We start from the raw sequence: 21,191 nt of genomic DNA, 5'->3' as shown, positions 1-21,191 counted from the left end.
CGCGTCCAGGCGGTTTTTGAAAGTCTCCACAGATGTTGACTCTACACCTCCCCTGGGCAGCCTGTTGCATTATTCTGTCATCCTCACTGTAAAAAAGAGTTTTTTCTCACATTCAAGCGGAATCTTCAGTGTTGCGGCTTGCACCCTTTTACTCTTTATCTGTCGTTGGGTGTCACTGAGAAGAGTCTCACTCCATCCTCCTGACGCTTGCCCTTTATATATTTATAGAAATTAATAAGGACACAACTCAGTCTCCTCTTCCTCAAGGTAAAGAGACCCAACTCCCTCAGCCTGTCCTTGTAAGGAAGAAGCTCCACTCCCTTAATCATTGTGGCTCTGCGCTGGACTCTGTCAAGCAGTTCCCTGTCCTTCTTGAACTGGGGACCTGAACTGGATGCAATATTTTACTTTTTTTTTTTTTTTTTTTTAATTTTTTATCTTTCCCAGAGGACTGTACAGTGCTTGAGACAGCTATGGAGAGCAACAATATAAAACTAAGACAGCCAAGGAGAAGATCTTACACGTATCGTTCTGAGGAGTATATTTTGTTTACATGCAAGGATTCCTATCATGAAGTTTCGAACCCAGAGGATTTTAATGCCCAGTGTCAGGACGGAGTGATTAACTACCCCCGATGTGAAAGTAAGTGCTGTGTGTGGAAGATACATTGCTCTGTAGAACTGTGGATAACAACCCAGCAGTACAGGCTGATAACTTCTTCCAGAGGTCTACAGTTCAGCAGAGATCCAGCTTGGCTGCTACATCTGTGATTCTGAGAAGCGCTCGGGTTCTCAGCAGAGGACCATGGCCTTGCAAGGAGGCTTTTTGTGGCATAGGGTGTAGTTACAGAAATGCTGGCTTTTTCTAGAAGCTCTCACTGTCCCTGCCATCTCCTGAGAATCTGGAAGGTGTTCTGCTGCCATTAAGTGTCATTCCTGGGGTTCGCAGTGTTTAGAAACACCCATGGTCAAGGAAAAGAGAGGGGGAAAGACATCAAGTCATCTTGGTAAGGCAGTACAGCCTCTTGCGCTTAAGAACATCATCTGGGGAGTTACAAGATGATTCTCTTAACTGTAGTTTGTGTAGGGGAACACGTGAGTGCCTACAAATTGAGTGGAGAAATGTCTCTTTTCAGATGTGACGTGTGAACCTCCTCCAGAAATTGCTGGTGGAAAAGTTCAAGGTGTTAAAAAGCCAAGGTATATGCCTGGGGAGACAGCTCACTATCAGTGCTGGCAAGGTTTTCAGATGACGGGGGCTTCCACCATAACATGTCAGAATGGGACCTGGACAGAGCGGCCCCAGTGCAAAGGTGAGTTCTCTCTCTCTCCGTGCAGTAGACTGTCAGTGAAGACTGCCCTCTAGCTAGCTCAGTGGCATTTAGGTCTCCAAATTTCAGTCTCAGGACTGTGAGCAAGTGCAGCAATATCTGTCAGACTCAAGAAAAAGGGATTTTCCATGGTATCTCTCCATTTGTGGTGGCAGGATGTGTATAATGGAAGTCTACCGGATGAGTGCCCGCACCCCAGGCTGTGCTTCCTTCTCACCCTGTCAGAGGGCAAAGGCCTCTCCACAGTGATGTGCGGCCAGCATCCTAGCCATCATCTTTTTTCCCTTTTCTTTTGTTGAGAGTTTTGTGATGTGAAGAACATCTGCGGGCCCCAATATGGGGGTGTGTTTTTTGAAATATGTATTTTTTGCATCTGTATAACCTGATCACATCCTTCTCTTGCCTTTTCCAAGTGGTTTGTACGGCCTCTGAAGAAGATATGGACAGAAACAATATTGAGCTAAGATGGAGAGGAGAAAGAAAGCTGTACTTGACATCAGGCGATTTTGTTGAATTTGATTGTAAAATAGGACATGTGCAGGACCCAGCATCTTCCCCCTTCAGAGTGCAGTGCATGGACGGGACATTAGAATACCCACGGTGCAAGCCAGGAAGTAAGTCACCTCCACTCTGTCACTGCTTGGCCGCTGCCTTGGTGCATTTTTAGCGCAGAAGCTGAGAGGAAAGCCCCTAGCAAGTGTGCCTGGGGAAGAAATAGCGGGGCTCCAAGGTGGGAGAGCACCCTGCAAAGCTGCAGGCCATGAGGGGAGGTTCCCCCAGGAAGCCGCCGACTGGCGAACCTGAGCTGGAAAGGCTCCTGGGGAACGGACTCGCTGGGGCTCATCAGGGTTACTGGTGCTGGGCCTGCCCGGCTGGTTCCAGGCAGGACGGAAGGGCTGGTAAGTTCCCTGCAAGTGGCTTCTCTGAAGTCAGAAGGTGCCATTTCCCTGACTGTGGCAGGGCTGAAGGGAGGGAGACCATTTCCTTGCAGGCTCTCCCAGGCCTGCCTGTTCAGGCAGGGCTTTGTCCCAGCGAGCTTCTCTCCTGCTTCTCTCTTGCAGCCACAGCTGTGCCCCCTTTGCACCCATGGCCTTCCCAGCTCCTCTATGGTTGTGCCCTGCTCTGGTGTGTGTGGAGGCAGGGGTCAATGCCCATTGCACGCCTTCACAGGCTTCTCCAGCAGGAAACCTGTACTTGCCTCCTCATAAAATCTCCCCAAGCCGCAATTACTGCGACATTGCTGAAGGTTATGAAATGGGCTTTTGCCTTTAATCATCGGCAATGTGCGTTGATACAGGTGGGGACAGATGCAGCAGGGATGCAGCACAGGGGAATAAGTAGTGTCAGTCACTAAGCTGGTACCAACAGCTTCAGAGAGTTGACAACGAGGTCTATAGAGAAATGATGACAGTACTTTCTCTTGTGGTGGTGGCTGTTCTTTTCTTTTTCTTGTTTTTCTCTTTTTTTTTTTTTTTCTTCCCAAGGGAACTGTAGTTTGAGTGAGATGGCTATGAAGAGGAACAATATAAAACTAAGACACTCGAGGAGAAGATCTAACATATATCGCTCTAAGGAGACTATTTCATTTACATGCTATTTTGCCCACCGGGAAGTCTCAAACCCAGAGGATTTTGAGGCACAGTGCCAGGATGGAGTGATTAACTACCCTCGATGTGAATGTAAGTGCTCTGTGTGGAGGGCACAGTGCTCTGTAGAATTGTGGAGAAGGGAGGGTCAGCTTTAGGGGCCTTCACTTAACCCTCTACCAGTTTGTGACTGTCTTGGGGTTGCTCCTGTTCCAAGGGGCCTGGGGAATCAAACTGAAGCAATGGGAATGCTAGGCAACTTTGCTGTCCACTGCTCTCAAGAAACATGGCTATGTGCCAGCCTTGGTGTTCATTCCTTTTCTACTTCCTCTCTTTACATTGCAGCGTATTTTGGATAAATGGAAACGGCATGAAGGAGCCCAGCTGGAGAAATGAAAGATCCTTTGACCAACCCAGTGATTTGAGCTCAATTTTCCCTGGAGTTTGCTGTTTCATTGTGCTGTGTTTGCAGCTTAGGCAATGTTCTGTGTTGGAATTTGCCTTTCTTTTTTCCCTTTGAATTGTTGGATGATTGTTTTGATATGTTACCATTTTTGTAAAAGTATTTACATTTTATCAATTCAAATGTAAATTTGACTGTACTTTCTTCTTACTCTTGTTCTGTATTGATCTCACTGTTATTTTATTAACAGTTGCTTCCTGAAGCAGGCTGGCTTTGGTGGCATACTGAGACATCAATTAAATTGTGCAGCTAATTTGCTCATCAGCAAGTAGTGTGTATGTGTGTGTGGTCATGTTTGCTCTAGCTTCTTCTCCATGTGCTTGTTTGGAATTTCGTCAAGGGTCATGGCAACAAAGAAGTCTCTAGTGATGTGGTCACTCATTGAGACCTCCTGCTGATATTTTGCTGTGGCAGTGCCTTTGGTTATGTAATACTGGGGATTTGACACTCTTAATTGAAAGCCACCTTGTGGCCCACATCATGGGGCCACATTTCAAAAAAAGGATTTCATTCTTTGAAATTTGTGCTTAGCTTCTTGTTGTTTCTCTCTGTATCTTTTGAGGATGCATTTCAAATCAATGGAGAAAATATAGGCTCTTATTTCTTCATTTATTGTATTGAAACTAAACAATTCATGATTAATGTGTCTCAGTGTTTTTACCTCAGTATGTAATAATTATTTCCTTGTTTAGTATACTTTTTCACTTCAGATCATTTTTGGTTATATCTTTTAATAAGTGAAGATAGTGTGAGTTTTGATAATGGAATGAAATATTAATGGCTTGATAGGAAGCATGGATTTAATATCCTTCATTGTCAGTAATGATTTTTGTATTTTTTATTTAGCTGGGATGTATCAAACAAGTATCTTTCTCTTTACATGCTTGCTCACTTAAAATATTGATCAGAGCTTGACACAGAACTGCTCTTTGTATAAAATGGTATAACTCTTTCCTTGATGGTTTGTTGGTGTTGGATAACTACCATAGAAAGGTACTTTTTGTTAAAAAATTTATCATGAACTCTGTGTCTTTCAAGTTCTACTGTATTTGTACTTCTCTTTGTGTCTTATTTTATAGAATACACAACTTAACAACAACTTAACAAACTAGCACATGTCTCCATCTGCCAGCATTTTATCTGGCAAGATTATTTTTCCTTAATTTTATAAATATATATATCCATATTTCATTGTTGAAGCTTGTGTATATTCTTTCAAGAAGATAGTGACATTTATTCCCCTTACCAGAAGAAGGTGTAGGTCTCCTGTTCCTGTCAGCCCTGCAATGAAGCATTGAAATGGGGAATAAGTACCAGTCATCAGAATTACAGTTTATACTGAAAGTTCCTTGAATTAGGCAATATTCATGTAAATCATGATACCAATGTTTTGTTTTTGGGAACAGACGATGGAAAGACATCTATTTTCAAGAAAGTCTGCATCATTCTTGTCGAATAGTGGCTGTCATTTTTAACGGTCAGGATAAATAAGGAAAATAATTTTCCTTTTTTAGAGGTAATATTTCCATCTGATTATTTGATAGAAGATTTGACTTTCTTTTCTTGATTTTTACTTACACTGGCCATCTGACAGGAGTACTGATGCCAGCAAGGAGCTCTTTACTGTGCGATCACCTTGACCTGGATTTTTATTCAGGACAAGAGCAGGTAAATTACACGTATATCAGCATATTTCAGGTATGTTTGAAATAATATTTCATTATCACTGGAATCACTTCATTGATGTATACAGATGGATGCTATGCCACACTTCAGGTACTATTGTTGCTCTCACTTGGTTGCAGACTGTGCATTTAGATGGATTTAGCTGCATGCCAGTCACATTGGAAAAAGGAGTGTTTCATTCATTCTTTTCTGGTCCAAATTGGAATTCCAAATATACCTTTTTTCTCCTTTTGGTTTAAGGTTGGAATACTTTCATGTGCCTCTAAGATCAGAAATGAGAAGACTGTAGTTCTTACTTTAAGATCCAGTAGAAAGCAAATGAAATTTCTGAGAATAATGATGGGACAAAACCACTTCAAGTCTGTGAACTGCCATCTACTTAGAACTCCCATTAAAAGCAGTGAGACTGTTTGCTAGACCAATATGTGCCTGGTTTTGATTGGGATAGTAGTTCTAGTAGCTGGTATGGTGTCGTACTTTGGATAGAGGGTGAGAATAATGCTCATAACACACCGATGTTTTAGTTGTGCTGAGCAGTGCTTACACGGGGCCAAGGACTTTTCAGCTTCTTGTGGTGCCCTGTCAGCTGGAAGGCTGGGGGTGCAGCAGGAGCTGGGGACAGAACCAGGACAGCTGACCCCAACTGGCCAAAGGGACCATATATCTGGGACCATTCCATACCATGTAAATTGATACTGAACAATAAAACTGGGGCAGAGGGGCAGGGGGCAGCCCTTGGTTAGGGACTGGCTGAGCACCGACCAGCTGATGATGAGCAATTCTACTGTGCCTCACCTGCTTTATTTATTCTTTTTATTGTTGGATTTGGGGAGGGGGTTTATTTTATTTTCTTTCATTTTCATTTTATTTCTTATGAAACTATCCTTATCTCAACCCATGAGTTCTTGCACTTTTCAGTTTTCTTCCCATCCTGCCGCCAGGAGAGAGAATGGTGAGTTTACAGCTGCATGATGCTTAGCTGCCTGCATGTCAGGTTTAACCACAACAGTCCTTTTGACACCCAAAGCAGGGCATGAAGGCTTGAGAAAATGACAGATCTGACCAGAGCATTTTAGAACAATTTTTTTTTTTAATAAGCATTATAATTGTGTAATAATTGCCAGTCACAATGTTGATATATTTGTTTATAATGTTTATTTATTTGTTGTCAAGATTGTGTGAGGCTCGCCAAAGTTAATGTTTTTGTCAGTTTGTATAGAGCATGTGCTCGTGTTACACTGACTGTTAATATAATCATTTGTAATCACATAATGTAATCACATAAGCACAATATTTGTACTCAGTATTGCCATCATTCTTGCACCTCAGGAACCTTCTTATGGAAACTATTATCATGTACAGTTTTTACCTTTTCTCCTCGAGGCTAATTACAATGGTTCCTGAAAGTCTTATATATTCTTGGGATGTTCAAACTAGTACAATCCTATTGCTATATCTCCTGCATGTGTTTCTGGCTTTGGCTAAGACTAAATGACTATTTAACATTATCACCCAGAGATCTGCCCTGAGGCAGGATGGTTACAGGTGGCAGGGTGTATGGGAGGATATAGGCGAGTATCTATCACAATTGTCACTTTCCAATGGTTTTGGACTTCATTGGACTTCATCCCTGAACAAATGCAGAATCCTATAAAAGGATAGATTTTTTTTTTTTTTTTAGAAAAGTATGTCGCTAGCCAGAGGTTTATAGCTCTCTGCATTGTGCTGGGGCCTGTACTCTACCTATCAAACAAAAATCAACACTATTCAGCACCCTAAAGAAGAGAATGCCTCTGGATCCGATCCAAAGCACTACGCCTACTGCAACTCTCACAACAGACACTGCAGCTGAACTAGAGAACTGACCTGTTCTTTTATCAATTGCCCTTATATTTCAGAAGAAACAGTGGAAGAGGAAGCCAGTTTGTTTAGGAAAAGAAGAAACTTCTACTAGGAAGGGGAAGGAGGAAGAAGTGGATGAGGCAGGCTACTGCAAAACAGGGCCATCACAAGAACAGGAGGGGGAAGAGGCAGATCTCATAAAATACAGTAACCGTCTGATACCTGTGGATAATGGCAGTAAAACACCTCTACATCCCCTCCTCCCCCCCCCCCCCAGCAATACATCAGTGGCACACAAACACAGAATCATAGAATCATTTAGGTTGGAAAAGACCTCTAAGATCATCAAGTCCAACTGTTAACCTAGAGCTGTCACATGTATCACTTATCCATGTCCCTAAGCAACATGTCTATGCATCTTTTGAATACCTTCAGGGATGGTGACTCAACTACATCCTTGGGCAGCCTGGTCCAATGCTTCACAGTCCTTGCAATGAAAACCAACCTAAAACTTTCTTGGCACAGCTTGAGGCCATTTCCTCTTGTCCTATTGCTGCACCCTGCTACAACCTTCTTTGCTGTAGCTGTAAAGAGTGATGAGGTCTCCCCTGGGCATTCTTTTTGCTAGGCTAAATAAGCCCAGCTGCCTCAACTGTTCCTCATAAGGTTTGGTCTCTAGATCCTTCACCAGCTTTGTTGTCCTTCTTTGGGCATGCTCCAGCACCTCAATGTCCTTCTTGTAGAGAGGGGCCCAAAACTGAACACATTACTTGAGGTGTAGCCTCACCAGAGCCCAGTACCAGAACTGAGACAATCATTTCTCTAATCTTGCTGACCATGCTATTTCTGATACAAGTCAGGATGCTCTTGGTCTTGGCCACCAGAGCACACTTTTGGCTCATATTCAGCCAGGTGTTGACCAATACTCCCAGGTCCCTTTCCACTGGGCAGCTTTCCAGACACTCTTCACAGAATCACAGAATTGAAGGGGTTAGAAGGGACCTCAGGAGATTATCGGATCCAGCCCCCCGCCAAAGCAGGTTCCCTAGAGCATGTTGCCCATGGAGGCCTCCAGATGGCCCTTGAATTTCTCCAGAGAAGGAGACCCCCCACACACACAACCTCCCTGGGCAGTCTGCTCCAGTGTTCCGTCACCCTTACCATGAAGAAGCTCTTTTGCACGTTGGTGCGGAACTTCTTGTAATCTATTTTTTGGCCACTTGTCTTGTCCCCACAAACCACTGAAAAGAGGTTGGCTAAATCCCTCTGTCTCCTACACTTCAGATATTTTTAAACATTAATAAGATACCCTCTCAGTCTCCTTTTCTCCAGGCTGAACGGCCTTTCTTCACAGGGAAGAAGATGCTTCAGGCCCCATATCATCTTTGTGGTCCTCCTCTGGACTCTTTCCAGCTGATCCCTGTCTTTTTTGTACTGGGGAGCCCAGAGCTGGACACATTACTCCAGGTGAGGCCTGACCAGGGCAGAGTAGAGGGGGAGGATCACCTCCCTTGACCTGATGGCCACGCTCCTTTTAATGCACGCCAGGATCCCATTGGCCCTCTTGGCCACGAGGGCACAGTGCTGGCTCATGGTCAACCTGTCGTCCACCAGGACCCCCAGGTCCTTCTCCTCAGAGCTCCTCTCCAGCAGGTCGTCCCCCCAGCCTGTACTGATACATGTGGTTGTTCCTTCCCAGGTGCAGGACTCTACACTTGCTCTTGTTAAACTTCATTTGATTTCTTCCTGCCCATATCTCCAGCCTGTCCAGGTCTCACTGAATGGCAGCACAACCTTCTGGCATGTCGGCCACTCCCCCCAGCTTTGTATCTTTAGCGTACTTGCTGAGGGTGGACAACCTGTATCATTGCATGGGGTTGTTGTGTCCCAAGTGCTTAACCTGGCACTTAACCTTGTTGAACCTCATACAGTTGGCCTTGGCACATCAGTCAAGCCTATCCAGAGCCCTTGAGCAGATCAACACTTGCACCTTGTGTCATCTGCAATCTTACTGAGAGTGCACTCAATCCCCTCCCCTCCTCCAGATCATTAATAAAGATACTGAAGAGAACTGGCCCCAGCACTGAGCCTTGTGGGACACCACTTGTGACTGGCCTTCAGCTGGATTTAACTCCATTTCCCACGACTCTTTTGGCCTGGCCACCAGCAAGCTTTTTACCTAGTGAAGTGTATGCCCATCCAAGCCACGAGCAGCCAGTTACTCCAGAAGAATGCTGTGGGAAATGGTGCTAAAATATTTAGTAAAGTCTAAATAGACAAAATCCACAGCCTTTACCTCATCCAGTAAGCATGTCACCTTGTCATTAAAAGGAGATCAGATTAGCTGAGTAGGTCCAGCCTTCCATAAACCCAAGCTGACTGGGCTGGAATATGTGGTTGTCCTGTATCTGCCAAGGGATAGCACTCAAGATGATCTGCTCCAAACATTCTCTGGCGCCAAAGTCAGACTGATAAGCTTGTAGTTCCCTGGCTCCTCCTTCCAGCATTTTTGGAGATGGAAATCACATTTGCTAGCTGCTAGTCACCTGGGACTTCCCCCAATAGCCAGGACTACTGATAAATGATAGAAAGCTGCTTGGTGAGCATTTCCAACAGCTCCTACATTACTCCTACATGGATTCCATCTGGCCTCGTTGAATTTGGTACAAGGCCAAGAAGGCAAGCCTTCCTCCCAAGGATTCAAAGTTGTTTTCAATCCAAAATAATGCCCTTTCATGAAATAGTGCAGAGATTCAAGTTGTGCATAAGAATTGGGGTCTATGATCCACAGACTTCCCTGAGTTGTTTAAAGGAGAGCACTCACCTTCACATCAAAATGAGGCTGTGAGGACACTCATCTCTGCCATGACACCAGGCTAAACACCCAGGAAAGTACACGGAGAAGAAGCTAAGAGCACACAAGACCACACACACACTACTTGCTGATCAGCAAATTAGCTGCACACTTTAATTGATGTCTCAGTATGCCACCAAAGCCAGCCTACTTCAGGAAGCAACTGTTAATAAAATAACAGTGAGATCAATACAGAACAAGAGTAAGAAGGAAGTACAGTCATTTGAATGGATAAAATGTAAATACTTTTACAAAAATGGTAACATGTCAAAGCAATCATCCAACAATTCAAAGGGAAAAAAGAAAGGCAAATTCCAACACAGAACATTGCCTAAGCTGCAAACACAGCACAATGAAACAGCAAACTCCAGGGAAAATTGAGCTCAAAATCACTGGGCTGGTCAAAGGATCATTCATTTCTCCAGCTGGGCTCCTTCATGCCTTTTCCATTTATCCAAAATACGCTGCAATGTAAAGAGAGGAAGTAGAAAAGGAATGAACACCAAGGCTGGCACATAGCCATGTTTCTTGAGAGCAGTGGACAGCAAAGTTGCCTAGCATTCCCATTGCTTCAGTTTGATTCCCCAGGCCCCTTGGAACAGGAGCAACCCCAAGACAGTCACAAACTGGTAGAGGGTTAAGTGAAGGCCCCTAAAGCTGACCCTCCCTTCTTGTCCACAATTCTACAGAGCTCTGTGCCCTCCACACAGAGCACTTACATTCACATCGAGGGTAGTTAATCACTCCATCCTGGCACTGTGCCTCAAAATCCTCTGTGTTTGAGACTTCCCGGTAGGCAAAATAGCATGTAAATGAAATAGTCTCCTTAGAGAGATATATGTTAGATCTTCTCCTCGAGTGTCTTAGTTTTATATTGTTCCTCTTCATAGCCATCTCACTCAAACTACAGTTCCCTTGGGAAGAAAAAAAAAAAAAAGAGAAAAACAAGAAAAAGAAAAGAACAGCCACCACCACAAGAGAAAGTACTGTCATCATTTCTCTATAGACCTCGTTGTCAACTCTCTGAAGCTGTTGGTACCAGCTTAGTGACTGACACTACTTATTCCCCTGTGCTGCATCCCTGCTGCATCTGTCCCCACCTGTATCAACGCACATTGCCGATGATTAAAGGCAAAAGCCCATTTCATAACCTTCAGCAATGTCGCAGTAATTGCGGCTTGGGGAGATTTTATGAGGAGGCAAGTACAGGTTTCCTGCTGGAGAAGCCTGTGAAGGCGTGCAATGGGCATTGACCCCTGCCTCCACACACACCAGAGCAGGGCACAACCATAGAGGAGCTGGGAAGGCCATGGGTGCAAAGGGGGCACAGCTGTGGCTGCAAGAGAGAAGCAGGAGAGAAGCTCGCTGGGACAAAGCCCTGCCTGAACAGGCAGGCCTGGGAGAGCCTGCAAGGAAATGGTCTCCCTCCCTTCAGCCCTGCCACAGTCAGGGAAATGGCACCTTCTGACTTCAGAGAAGCCACTTGCAGGGAACTTACCAGCCCTTCCGTCCTGCCTGGAACCAGCCGGGCAGGCCCAGCACCAGTAACCCTGATGAGCCCCAGCGAGTCCGTTCCCCAGGAGCCTTTCCAGCTCAGGTTCGCCAGTCGGCGGCTTCCTGGGGGAACCTCCCCTCATGGCCTGCAGCTTTGCAGGGTACTCTCCCACCTTGGAGCCCCGCTATTTCTTCCCCAGGCACACTTGCTAGGGGCTTTCCTCTCAGCTTCTGCGCTAAAAATGCACCAAGGCAGCGGCCAAGCAGTGACAGAGTGGAGGTGACTTACTTCCTGGCTTGCACCGTGGGTATTCTAATGTCCCGTCCATGCACTGCACTCTGAAGCGGGAAGATGCTGGGTCCTGCACATGTCCTATTTTACAATCAAATTCAATAAAATCGCCTGATGTTGAGTACAGTTTTCTTTCTTCTCTCCATCTCAGCTCAATATTGTTTCTGTCCATATCTTCTTCAGAGGCCGTACAAGCCGCTTGGTAAAGGCAAGAGAAGGATGTAATAAATTCATACAAATGTACCACACATACATTTTCTTCCCCTCTCTGAGCCTACAGGTGTACTTCACAAAACTCTTCCATCAATGAGCTCTCACCCTCTGAGTTTTCCAACAGGAAAGACATTCTTAAGAATGCAAAAGGGAAAAACAATGATGGCTGAGTCGCCACACACCGCTGTGGAGAGGCCTTTGCCCTCTGACAGTCTCACAGGGCAAGGGGAAAGCACAGCCTGGGGCAGGGGCACCCAGAAGGCAGCAATGACCTCCCCTGTGTCTTTTTTGGGTTCTCTCCTTGCCCTCGTCCCAGCACTTCTCAAATTCATTCCCCCGTGGCCCTGGATTTCCTTGCACTCAGACCAACCCACCCTCCTGGATCTGCTGGTGACTGGGGGCAGGGAGGGACAGCAGGCAGCAGAGGCGGCTACACGAGCTGACCTCCAGAGGAAATTCCTTCTGCACAGGAGAAGCACCAGCTGCTCTTCTGCCCTGTCAGCGTCGCAGCCCCAACACAAGCGCTGCTTCACAAGTGCAGGGCCTGCAGGGCCTGAGAGAAAGACAACGAGCAGCTCACACAGCTCTGGGCCACACAGCACCAGCTTCCACCTACCCAAGCAAACTGGGGGATTTGTCCACTGCCCATCAATGCAGGTGATTTGCTCAGGTCCTTTCAGGATGTAGAAACTTGCACATTTGTATTTCACAGTCTCACCCTGGTCATATTCTGGTAATGGGAAGGAAAGGATGTCTCCGTTTTCAATATCTGGAGGTGGACCACATTTTCTACCCTTCCCTGAAAGAAGATTAGAAAGAAAACCACTGAAGTTTAGTTGCAAGAGAGGCCTAGCCACAAATTCTTCAGAAGGCCATGTAGGCAGCACTTCGAGAGACTTGGAGGAAAGCCGAGAGAAAACTGTCACTTTGACACCAAATGCTGCATTTGTTCATGTGCTGAAACCTAGCACATGCCTCATGAATCAAATGAGATTATTCAATGTGTTCGTGAAATCCTGGGCACCAACATGGTACCAGCTGTTAGCTCACCCATCAGCTACGGCCCACAGGTAATTTAACAGTAGACTCAATTGCACGGCATTCACGAAGGCAATGCTCCACTTGAATTTCCTGGATGTCAGTGAGCAGGAGAACTGTGAGCTCTGTTCTCCAGCACAGACAGCACAATTTCTCACTCTCCTCACATGAGGCATTCTCAGAAAGTAGATTTGCAGAAGTGAAAGGCTGGAGTCTCAAAATCAGACCTGGCCAGCAGTTGCTCTCAGACTCAGGGTACTTTTCCAGATGTGGCACCCCTTGAGTGAAGCCATCTGGTAGACTTCCATTAAACACATCCTGCCACCACAAATGGAGAGATACCACGGAAAATCCATTTTTTCCTGAGTCTCACAGATACTGTTACACTTGCTCACAGTCCTAAGACTAAAATTTGGAGACCTAAATGCCACTGAGCTAGCTAGAGGGCAGTCTTCACTGACAGTCTACTGCATGGAGAGAGAGAGAGAACTCACCTTTGCACTGGGGCCGCTCTGTCCAGGTCCCATTCTGGCATGTTATGGTGGAAGCCCCCGTCATCTGAAAACCTTGCCAGCACTGATAGTGAGCTGTCTCCCCAGGCAAATACCTTGGCTTTTTAACACCTTGAACTTTTCCACCAGCAATTTCTGGAGGAGGTTCACACGTCACATCTGAAAAGAGACATTTCGGCACTTGATTTGTATACCCTCACATGTTCTTACACAAACAAGTTAAGAGAATCATCTTGTTACTCCCCAGATGATGTTCTTAAGCGCAAGAGGCAATATTGCCTTACCAACGTGACTTGATTTCCCTCCCCACCCCCCACCCCCCTTTTTCCTTGGCTTTCTATGGCACTGTGAGCTCCAGGAATGTAAATTAACATGACAAAGGCAGCAGAACACCTTCCAGATTCTCAGGAGATGACAGGGACAGTGAGAGCTTCTAGAAAAAGCCAACGTTTCTGTAGCTACACCACATACCAGAAAAAACCTCCCTGCAAGGCCATGGCCCTCTGCTGAGAACACGAGCGCTTCTCAGAATCACAGATGTAGCAGCCAAGCTGGCTCTCTGCTGAACTGCAGAGCTCTGGAAGACATTATCAGCCTGTACTACTCATGGGACAGGTAAGTAAAGTTGACTCCATGGAGGTGTATGACTGCCACGTTGCACTTGTTCAGCCCCCAGCCACAGATTTGGGCAGGGACTAGGAGGACGGCACAGCTCCTCTTCAGAGGAACCTTCTTGCCATTGCAGAACCCAGCCAATCTGCATGTTTTAGTTCCTGAGGCTCTGCTGGGATCTCTGTCATAGTGGAGCCTCAGAGAAGAGCTCCTGTTTCTCTCCTCTAGTGCTTCTGCCATTCCGATACTCTCTGACAGCCCTGAACACAACAGAGGAGCCCTTACACATCTTTCTAGTGAAGGTCAGTAAAATGGTGTAATCTGGAAATTACTTGTATCGCAGAGAAGAATAGCAAGTCAGCATACTCTAGGCCTTTTTTCTTCAAGATATTTTTGCTCTTGATGAATATACCCATAGTATTTCTAGAAGTATTAAGCTAAATTAAAGTTCTGTGCAAGAAAGAAGTAGTGGGTAAAAAGCTGCATTACACAAAGGAAACAAAACTAAAAAAGGTAATGTCTTTCTAGTATTAAGGTAATCCAAACAGTCCCCATGAAGCGAACAGCCATAATGAAAGCACAAATTCCTACCTCTGCAGCTTGGCACTTTTGTCCAGTGTCCATCTGAACAAGTGACATAATTTACACCCATAATTTGTGAATTACTTTCACATTCATAATGCACTTTGGCACCAGGCAGATACCTCTGCAGCTGAGTGCTGGTAATATGAGCATTGAGAATTTCAGGTGGGGGTCCACAGCGAACATCTGAAAAGAGAGGTGCGTTTGAGAATCATAGGACATGAATATGGCTATCACAGAATAATGTATTCAGAAGCAACATTATTCCTGATGAGGACAGATGGTTTGCGTAAGGCAGGTTATTTTCTACAAGTAGGTAAGGAAGATACTATGGGTTTCATTCTGCAATGCTTCACCAGGCAATTATTATTTATATATATATATATATATATATATATTTTTTTTTTCCTAAAGTGACTTAAAAAGAGGAAAGGAGCTGCAGAGACCAGCTGAATGTGCAGACTGATGCCATCCAGAATTGTGTGCCAAAGCACTGGAGAACAAAGTGGGTTATTTACTATTCAAAGGTAACTTTCATAGACTGAAATTTAAAATATGTTAGGCTACCAGCTATGTCACTCTTTGCAGCCAGCACCCTTTCCTCCATAATCCTCTGACTGCTAATCTAAGCAGTGAGCGAAGCTGTGGCTACTGGCTTCAGTCCAGAAGGGGAAAAGATTTCTTTGCTGATCAGTCCTCCTTGGTGCTTCTCAGGGACCAGAAAAACAGGTGTTGGAGCAATCTATTAAAAGCAACTCAATGATCAGCTCTACTGGTCTGACTCACTTGCACGTATCGGTTGGCGTTACATTAACTACTGTTCCTGGAAGACTAAGAAGGATCATAGACTACTTAGAAGTACAACCTATACCTTCACAGATTGGTGGTGTTGACCAATTTCCCCTTCTGCAAAAAATTTCAGGGGGACCAGTGACCTGAAATCCTTCATGACACTGGTAGCGAACTGTTTCACCAGGCTCATACTTCTCCTTGCTCCTGCCTTCAAATGCAGCATTGGCCACTGCTGGAATACTTCCACATGGTCTTTCTGAAAAGATATGCAAAAGATATGCAAACTTGAAACTTTTGGTAATGTGATACACGTAGAATGACTGTATTGTTCCTACCAAAGATGCCTTTTATAGCATCAGCATAGTCAATCACTGCGTGTGGATTTTATATAAAAGGTGGCATTCAGAAACTTAAATGTTAGTACTCTAAATAGACATGAACTTCAGGCAATGCAAAGATTTAGATTCTATTTCTAGCCCTGCCAGAAAACGTTGGTAAAGGCTTCTATCCTTTACTATACAGAAGTGATGTCTATCATTGAAGTACCAAAGCAATTTCTACTCACTAGTGGACTCTGTAGAGAACAGATCCTTGGATGGTAAGGATATGCCCATGACTCATCTGGCAGAGACTGACTCTGAACATAGATTGCAAATATACCACAGGAATATATAAAAAAATAAACTGTGTTCAACTGTATCAGCCTTGCCCCCCACCAGGATTGCTTTGAAGACATTCATGAGGAAAAATAACATTGTATAGCAAAATATGGAATTACTGTCTGTTGCTACATTTCAAACTCCAGTTTAAAAATGTTCAGATTCATTGCTAAGTACACCTCAGGAAAAGTCTTGTTTAACATTACCAGAGCATGTAGGAGCTGAAGTCCAGTTTCCCATAGAACAAGTTATCTTTGATGGTCCATCTAACTTATATCCAGGACGACAAACCACATTCAGTGTAGCACCAGCCAGATAAATTGTTTTCCCTTCTTTTTCCATTTTTAAGTTTTGATTTTCCAGCCTAAGATCATCTACATATTCTACAGGTTGCGGTGGCAAACAGGGATTTTCTTTAAAATATGAAGCACAGAGACAAACAGTATTACAAGACAATTAATATTCCAAAGACATATGCAGTCTAAAACAGAAAAGGAAAAGAAAAAAAAATCCAAACAAAAGTTATGTGGCTTGAAAGTAAGATGAGGTATGTGAGATTCACAAAACAAAACTCCTTTCCTCTCTCCCTCAAAGAAAATCCCAAACCGATTGGTTTCATTTTACTTTGAACCAAATTCGAGCCATTTCCCACATCTTGACAAGGAGATATAGTTACAACTTAATAAAAAGAATTATAAAAATCATAGACAGAGAATCAGAAGAGACGTTATTTCGTCCTGGTGAAAGTGAGTTTCTAGAACTGTAACTAAATTAAGCTTGTCCACCACTAATAAAATTATACCAATGTCATGGGGGGTTTCCTGATGACATAAGGACAATACCAGAGTGCAGCAGAGCTTAAGAACTATAACCTACCTCCCCAGACATAGAGTAGAGTAAACCTCTACAAACTCCTCCTGAGTTGGGGTTGTCCCGCTATGCTATTCTCTTACATGACTGTAGAGGGGGTGAACATATAATTTATGTTTCATGTACATTTTTGGTTACTAGTGAATTAGGTTTCATCAGCTGACACAAGTTGAAAGCATATGTTTCTTCTGAATTCCACAAGACAAAAGATCTAATTACAATCAAACTTCTTGTTTAGTAACAGTGACTGAGAATTTTATTGCAGTGTAGTTTATTTTATGAACAGCTCAAGCACTTTTTTCATTATTCTTCTCTACGTCTGCCACATCAGTGGAAACAGAGTCTCCCAAGCAACAAAAGAGGAAAGAAACCACAGGGCATTAGAATTTTGTAGCTTAAAAATACAGGCTTGCTTGGAATGTTGTGCATATCAATCACCAGCTCGCACCTCGTTTGTCCTGCGCTCATCTATCTCCTACCCATTTCTGAAAACACTTTCTTCTACTTCTTCATGAACTTCTGCTTACAAGATATCATCTGCACCAGCAATGTTTGAACAGTCAGCTTGTGGATACCTCAGCATTCCAAGCACAAATACATGTACAGGCTGAGCAGAGAATGTATTGAGAACAACCTTCAGGAGAAGAACTTGGAAGTGTTGGTTGATGAAGAACTCAGTATGAGCCAGCAGTGTGTTCTTGCAGCTGAGAAAACCAACTGTGTGCTGGGCTGCATCTAAAGAAGCATGGCCAGCAGGTCGAGGGAGGTGATTCTCCCCCTCTACTCTGCTCTTGTGAGACCTCACCTGGGGCACCCAGCACAAGAGCATGGACATATTCAAATGAGTCCAGAGGAATGCCATGGGGACGACCAGAGGGCTGGAGCACCTCTCCTATGGAGTCAAGCTGTTGGGGTTAGGGTGGTTCAGCCTGGAGAAGAGAAGGCTCTGGGAAGACGTTACAGTGGCCTTCCAGTACCTAAAGGGGACCTACAGGAAAGCTGGGGAGGGACTCTTTGTCAGGGAGTGTGGAGATAGGACAGGGGGTAATGGATTTAAACTAAAGCAGGGTAGATTTAGATTAGATACTAGGAAGAAATTCCTCACTCACTCAAAGGGTGGTGAGGCACAGGAACATCCCAGAGAAGCTGTGGATGCTCCATTCCTGGCAGTGCCTATGGCCAGGTTAGATGAGGCTTTTTGGCAACTTAGTCTGGTGGGAGGTGTCCCTCCCATGGCAGGGGGTTGGAACTAGGTGATCTTTAAGGTGCATTCCAATCCAAACCATTCTGTGGTTCTATGATTCCTTAGAACAGATGGCCAAAGTTATGCCATATCATTCACACTTGTATTACAGGAAGAAGTCACAAAAAGGAAAGGAGAAAAATCAAGTAAGAATAAAGACAGAAAACAAACAAACAAACAAAGACTGCTAAAACTACATCCAAGCAACATAAATAAACACACGGCTCCTGAGGAGCTGCCTGAAGGTTTTATGCTCCATCTCAGATGAGTTTGTCTAAATAAAAAAAACAACCAACCAACCAAAACACCCCACAAACTTATTACATGACAGTTGGTCAGCAGCACCTTCTTTAGCAACTTACATTCTATTGCTTTTCTGCACAATTACCTGTTTGTGGCAGTCTTAACAAGAATAACATCTTCCTTCTGCTAATTATGAGTGCAAGTACATAACCCAGAAGTTCATAATAAAACAAATAGAAAAAAAAAATCCACTACTGACCGACGCAGCGTGGTGGTGACTGCCATCTCCCATTTATACATGTTATTTCATTCCCACCAATGAGCTGGAAACTCTCAAGACACGAAAAAGTTATTTTACTCCCACTCTTGTAATTTCTTTCAGCTGGTATCTGTTTAGCACCGTGCAGCTGAGGTGGAGGTGGACAAGTGCTTTCACCTAAGGACACATATGCACATCATAACAGAACATAAGATAAAGCGTAACAGTTCGTCACAGATTACAATACTAACAACCAAGAAAACACTGGCATTAGATAAGTCTTCAGTAGCTACCTGAAGCTTCAACTAGTATCATAATAATTTTGTTCTGCCTCAAAAACACCAGAGCTGCCTTTAGATGCTTATGTTTTCAACATGTATTCACAGAACACATGGTCAGAAAAATACACCATCAATATATTTTTCTACATCAAAATTGTCTTCAGTAGTGTAAGCTGGTAGTCCCCTCTTTCCCTTACACAGCTGCACAAGCTTGTGTACTTTCCCTGACTCTCTCTGTATGGTGAGGTATTTCAGGAAAACTGGTCCAGCTTGTGGGGTTCTCTCGGTTGTTTACAGTTTGTGTGGTTGGTTTTGCCAGCTTTTCTGATTGTTTGCTTTGTTGTTGTTATTGTTTTTCCCAGGCATAGCTAATAGTAGAGTTAAATGAGAACCATGAAAGGAAACAAAAAAATAAATGTGAATTTTGCCACTCAAGGAATAAGGGGCAGCTCCTGTCACAGGAAAGGAAAAAAGAGGGAAAGAGGTAGATCTGAGCAGGAGAAAACCTCAAAATCTTGGTTTGTTGCTTCTCATAGTCTCAGAACACTGGGAAGGTAGGAACTGTTTTTGAAAGAGAATGCCACCCTATGCACTTCTTCCACTTCCACACATCCTTTCCCATCAATATTGCATAATCAAAGCAGGCAATGAGGCCATGATTGTTTTTACTCTTTTACAGGCAATATCCTGCTCTACCTATGATTCTTGAAGGCAATCCTGCAGGCATCTGACCTTTGGTGTGCATTAGATTAGGGCAGTCTGGCCAGTTCAGCTTTTTTCCTGTTGTTTTGATAAGAAATGACTGGGAAAAAAAATAGAATAAAAAATAGCAATAGAAGAGCTTTGAACTTTAAAGAAAATAAAGTAACTTTGGCTGGAACTTGAGCTATGTGCTACTCCCATTCCTACCAGGGTACAGCCCTTTTGGAAGAAAAAAAGCTTAAATTTATCTTTTATCTTTATGAAGGACATGTTCACACTTAAGAGTAGTAAATAAAAAGCACTTAGTTAAGATGCATAAAAATATAGTATCTCTGGCTACTTATTGATTCCTGAAGATCTTGAAATATTGAATACAATGTTAAACTCATATCTGAAATATTATGGAAACAGATTACAATCACAAAGAGGTAAAGGCTTCCATTCCCCATTAAGACATTTTGTCCTCATACTTCCAGCATCGCCTTTTTTACATCCATGTAATATTTCGTTACCATGAGAAAACTTGAGCTGGTCTTGCTGGTGAAGAACAATATCTGGGATAGAGGAAGGTGATCCACATGGTGTTTTGTCTTCTGTGGAAAAGAGCAGAAATATACCACAATTTTACAGGAATCACATTTGAGTATCTGAAAGGATTAAATGAAAAGAAATACATTTGCACTTGGTAAGTCAAACCTACTCCTATTAACTAACAATACCTTCTATAGAGCTGAGGTATGTATGTAATTTAGTCGGTTTACTAAATCCCTTTCCAGACCTTTTCCTTCTTTTTCCATCACTGCGAGAACTCCACAGCATACTCCCCAAGTAGTTTCAGCTAAGGTTAATTCCCAAAATTCTGTTTTTCAAAGATACATGAATCCTAAAGTGTAAGAAAACCTTCAATTAATCCAGCTCATCTGGATCCTGATTCTGATCAATCAAAATTATATTCAGTAACACACCTACACATTTGTAATGTGTACTCTCAATTAGTGTTACTACAAGAGCTGAAACCCACTGTAACATCACTTAGAGAGCTGCAGGGCTGTCATCTCTATGTGCTAACTGTGGTTCCTGCTGTGGGCTGCCCCTGTTGCTGTGGTAGTGAATGTAAAGGTTAATGGTTTGCACAGCTGAGTGCAGTATGAGGGTATTTATTTTGAGGGAGGAAAAAGGGATGTATCAGGGTAGGGGCATACAGCCGGTTTTGAACAGGGAAGAGGAAAGACCCATGGTAATCTCAGAAATTGGATTTGAACACCTTTGCGCTCAATCTTGAACCACTCTTTTTTTCCAACTTGTGCACAGAAACTGTTCTCTGTGGAACAAATATTAAAAAGATGTGAGCAATCATTCTTCTCCATGCTATACATTTTTAAAACACCAGTGTTGCTCTTGGAAGATATGTCAGAATTCAAACAGACCACCAGACTTTCCAAGGGAATCACAAGTCTTTTGGGACCTCTGTCAGTGCAGAAGATTTTGTTGCTAATGGATTTTAGCCTGGTTTCTAAGGAAGGAGACCCACATGATAGCATATCCCTTTCTGCCTGTTCCCAGAACCCCTCCCCCTCTGAAAAAAAAAAAAAAAAAAAAAAGAAAAGTAGTTTTAGAATCTTCTGAACAGTTGAATAA

At 43.6% G+C, this 21,191-nt stretch overlaps 2 protein-coding genes and 1 long non-coding RNA gene across 4 annotated transcripts in view; 2 read left to right on the top strand and 1 right to left on the bottom strand.

The window, feature by feature from the left end:
• Window positions 1–4,578, top strand: part of LOC137860482 (sushi, von Willebrand factor type A, EGF and pentraxin domain-containing protein 1-like) — an 80,168-nt gene extending 75,590 nt beyond the window's left edge. The window contains exons 35-39 of the mRNA XM_068690779.1: window positions 448–642; window positions 1,136–1,312; window positions 1,744–1,944; window positions 2,815–3,009; window positions 3,262–4,578. Of these exons, the coding sequence (XP_068546880.1) occupies window positions 448–642; window positions 1,136–1,312; window positions 1,744–1,944; window positions 2,815–3,009; window positions 3,262–3,275 (782 nt within the window). The 3' untranslated portion in view covers window positions 3,276–4,578. The remainder of the gene's footprint in view (window positions 1–447; window positions 643–1,135; window positions 1,313–1,743; window positions 1,945–2,814; window positions 3,010–3,261) is intronic.
• A 60-nt stretch (window positions 4,579–4,638) lies between these two features.
• Window positions 4,639–5,481, top strand: LOC137860081 (uncharacterized). The gene is made up of 2 exons (XR_011098736.1): window positions 4,639–4,895; window positions 4,974–5,481. It is a non-coding gene; the product is annotated as an uncharacterized lncRNA (long non-coding RNA).
• Window positions 5,482–9,850: 4,369 nt separating this feature from the next.
• The window catches only part of CFH (complement factor H), a 39,892-nt gene continuing 28,551 nt past the window's right edge, over window positions 9,851–21,191 (bottom strand). For both annotated transcript variants that reach the window (XM_068689862.1, XM_068689863.1), the window contains exons 14-23: window positions 20,066–20,146; window positions 18,571–18,747; window positions 16,162–16,368; window positions 15,376–15,552; window positions 14,514–14,690; window positions 13,293–13,469; window positions 12,377–12,559; window positions 11,545–11,745; window positions 10,481–10,675; window positions 9,851–10,225 (exon numbers count right to left, since the gene is read on the bottom strand). In XM_068689862.1, the coding sequence (XP_068545963.1) occupies window positions 10,212–10,225; window positions 10,481–10,675; window positions 11,545–11,745; window positions 12,377–12,559; window positions 13,293–13,469; window positions 14,514–14,690; window positions 15,376–15,552; window positions 16,162–16,368; window positions 18,571–18,747; window positions 20,066–20,146 (1,589 nt within the window). In that variant the 3' untranslated portion in view covers window positions 9,851–10,211. The remainder of the gene's footprint in view (window positions 10,226–10,480; window positions 10,676–11,544; window positions 11,746–12,376; window positions 12,560–13,292; window positions 13,470–14,513; window positions 14,691–15,375; window positions 15,553–16,161; window positions 16,369–18,570; window positions 18,748–20,065; window positions 20,147–21,191) is intronic.

This window comes from Anas acuta, chromosome 8 (assembly GCF_963932015.1).
Source record: "Anas acuta chromosome 8, bAnaAcu1.1, whole genome shotgun sequence".
Classification (NCBI taxonomy): domain Eukaryota; kingdom Metazoa; phylum Chordata; class Aves; order Anseriformes; family Anatidae; genus Anas; species Anas acuta.
This window is presented reverse-complemented; position numbering and strand designations above follow the sequence as displayed.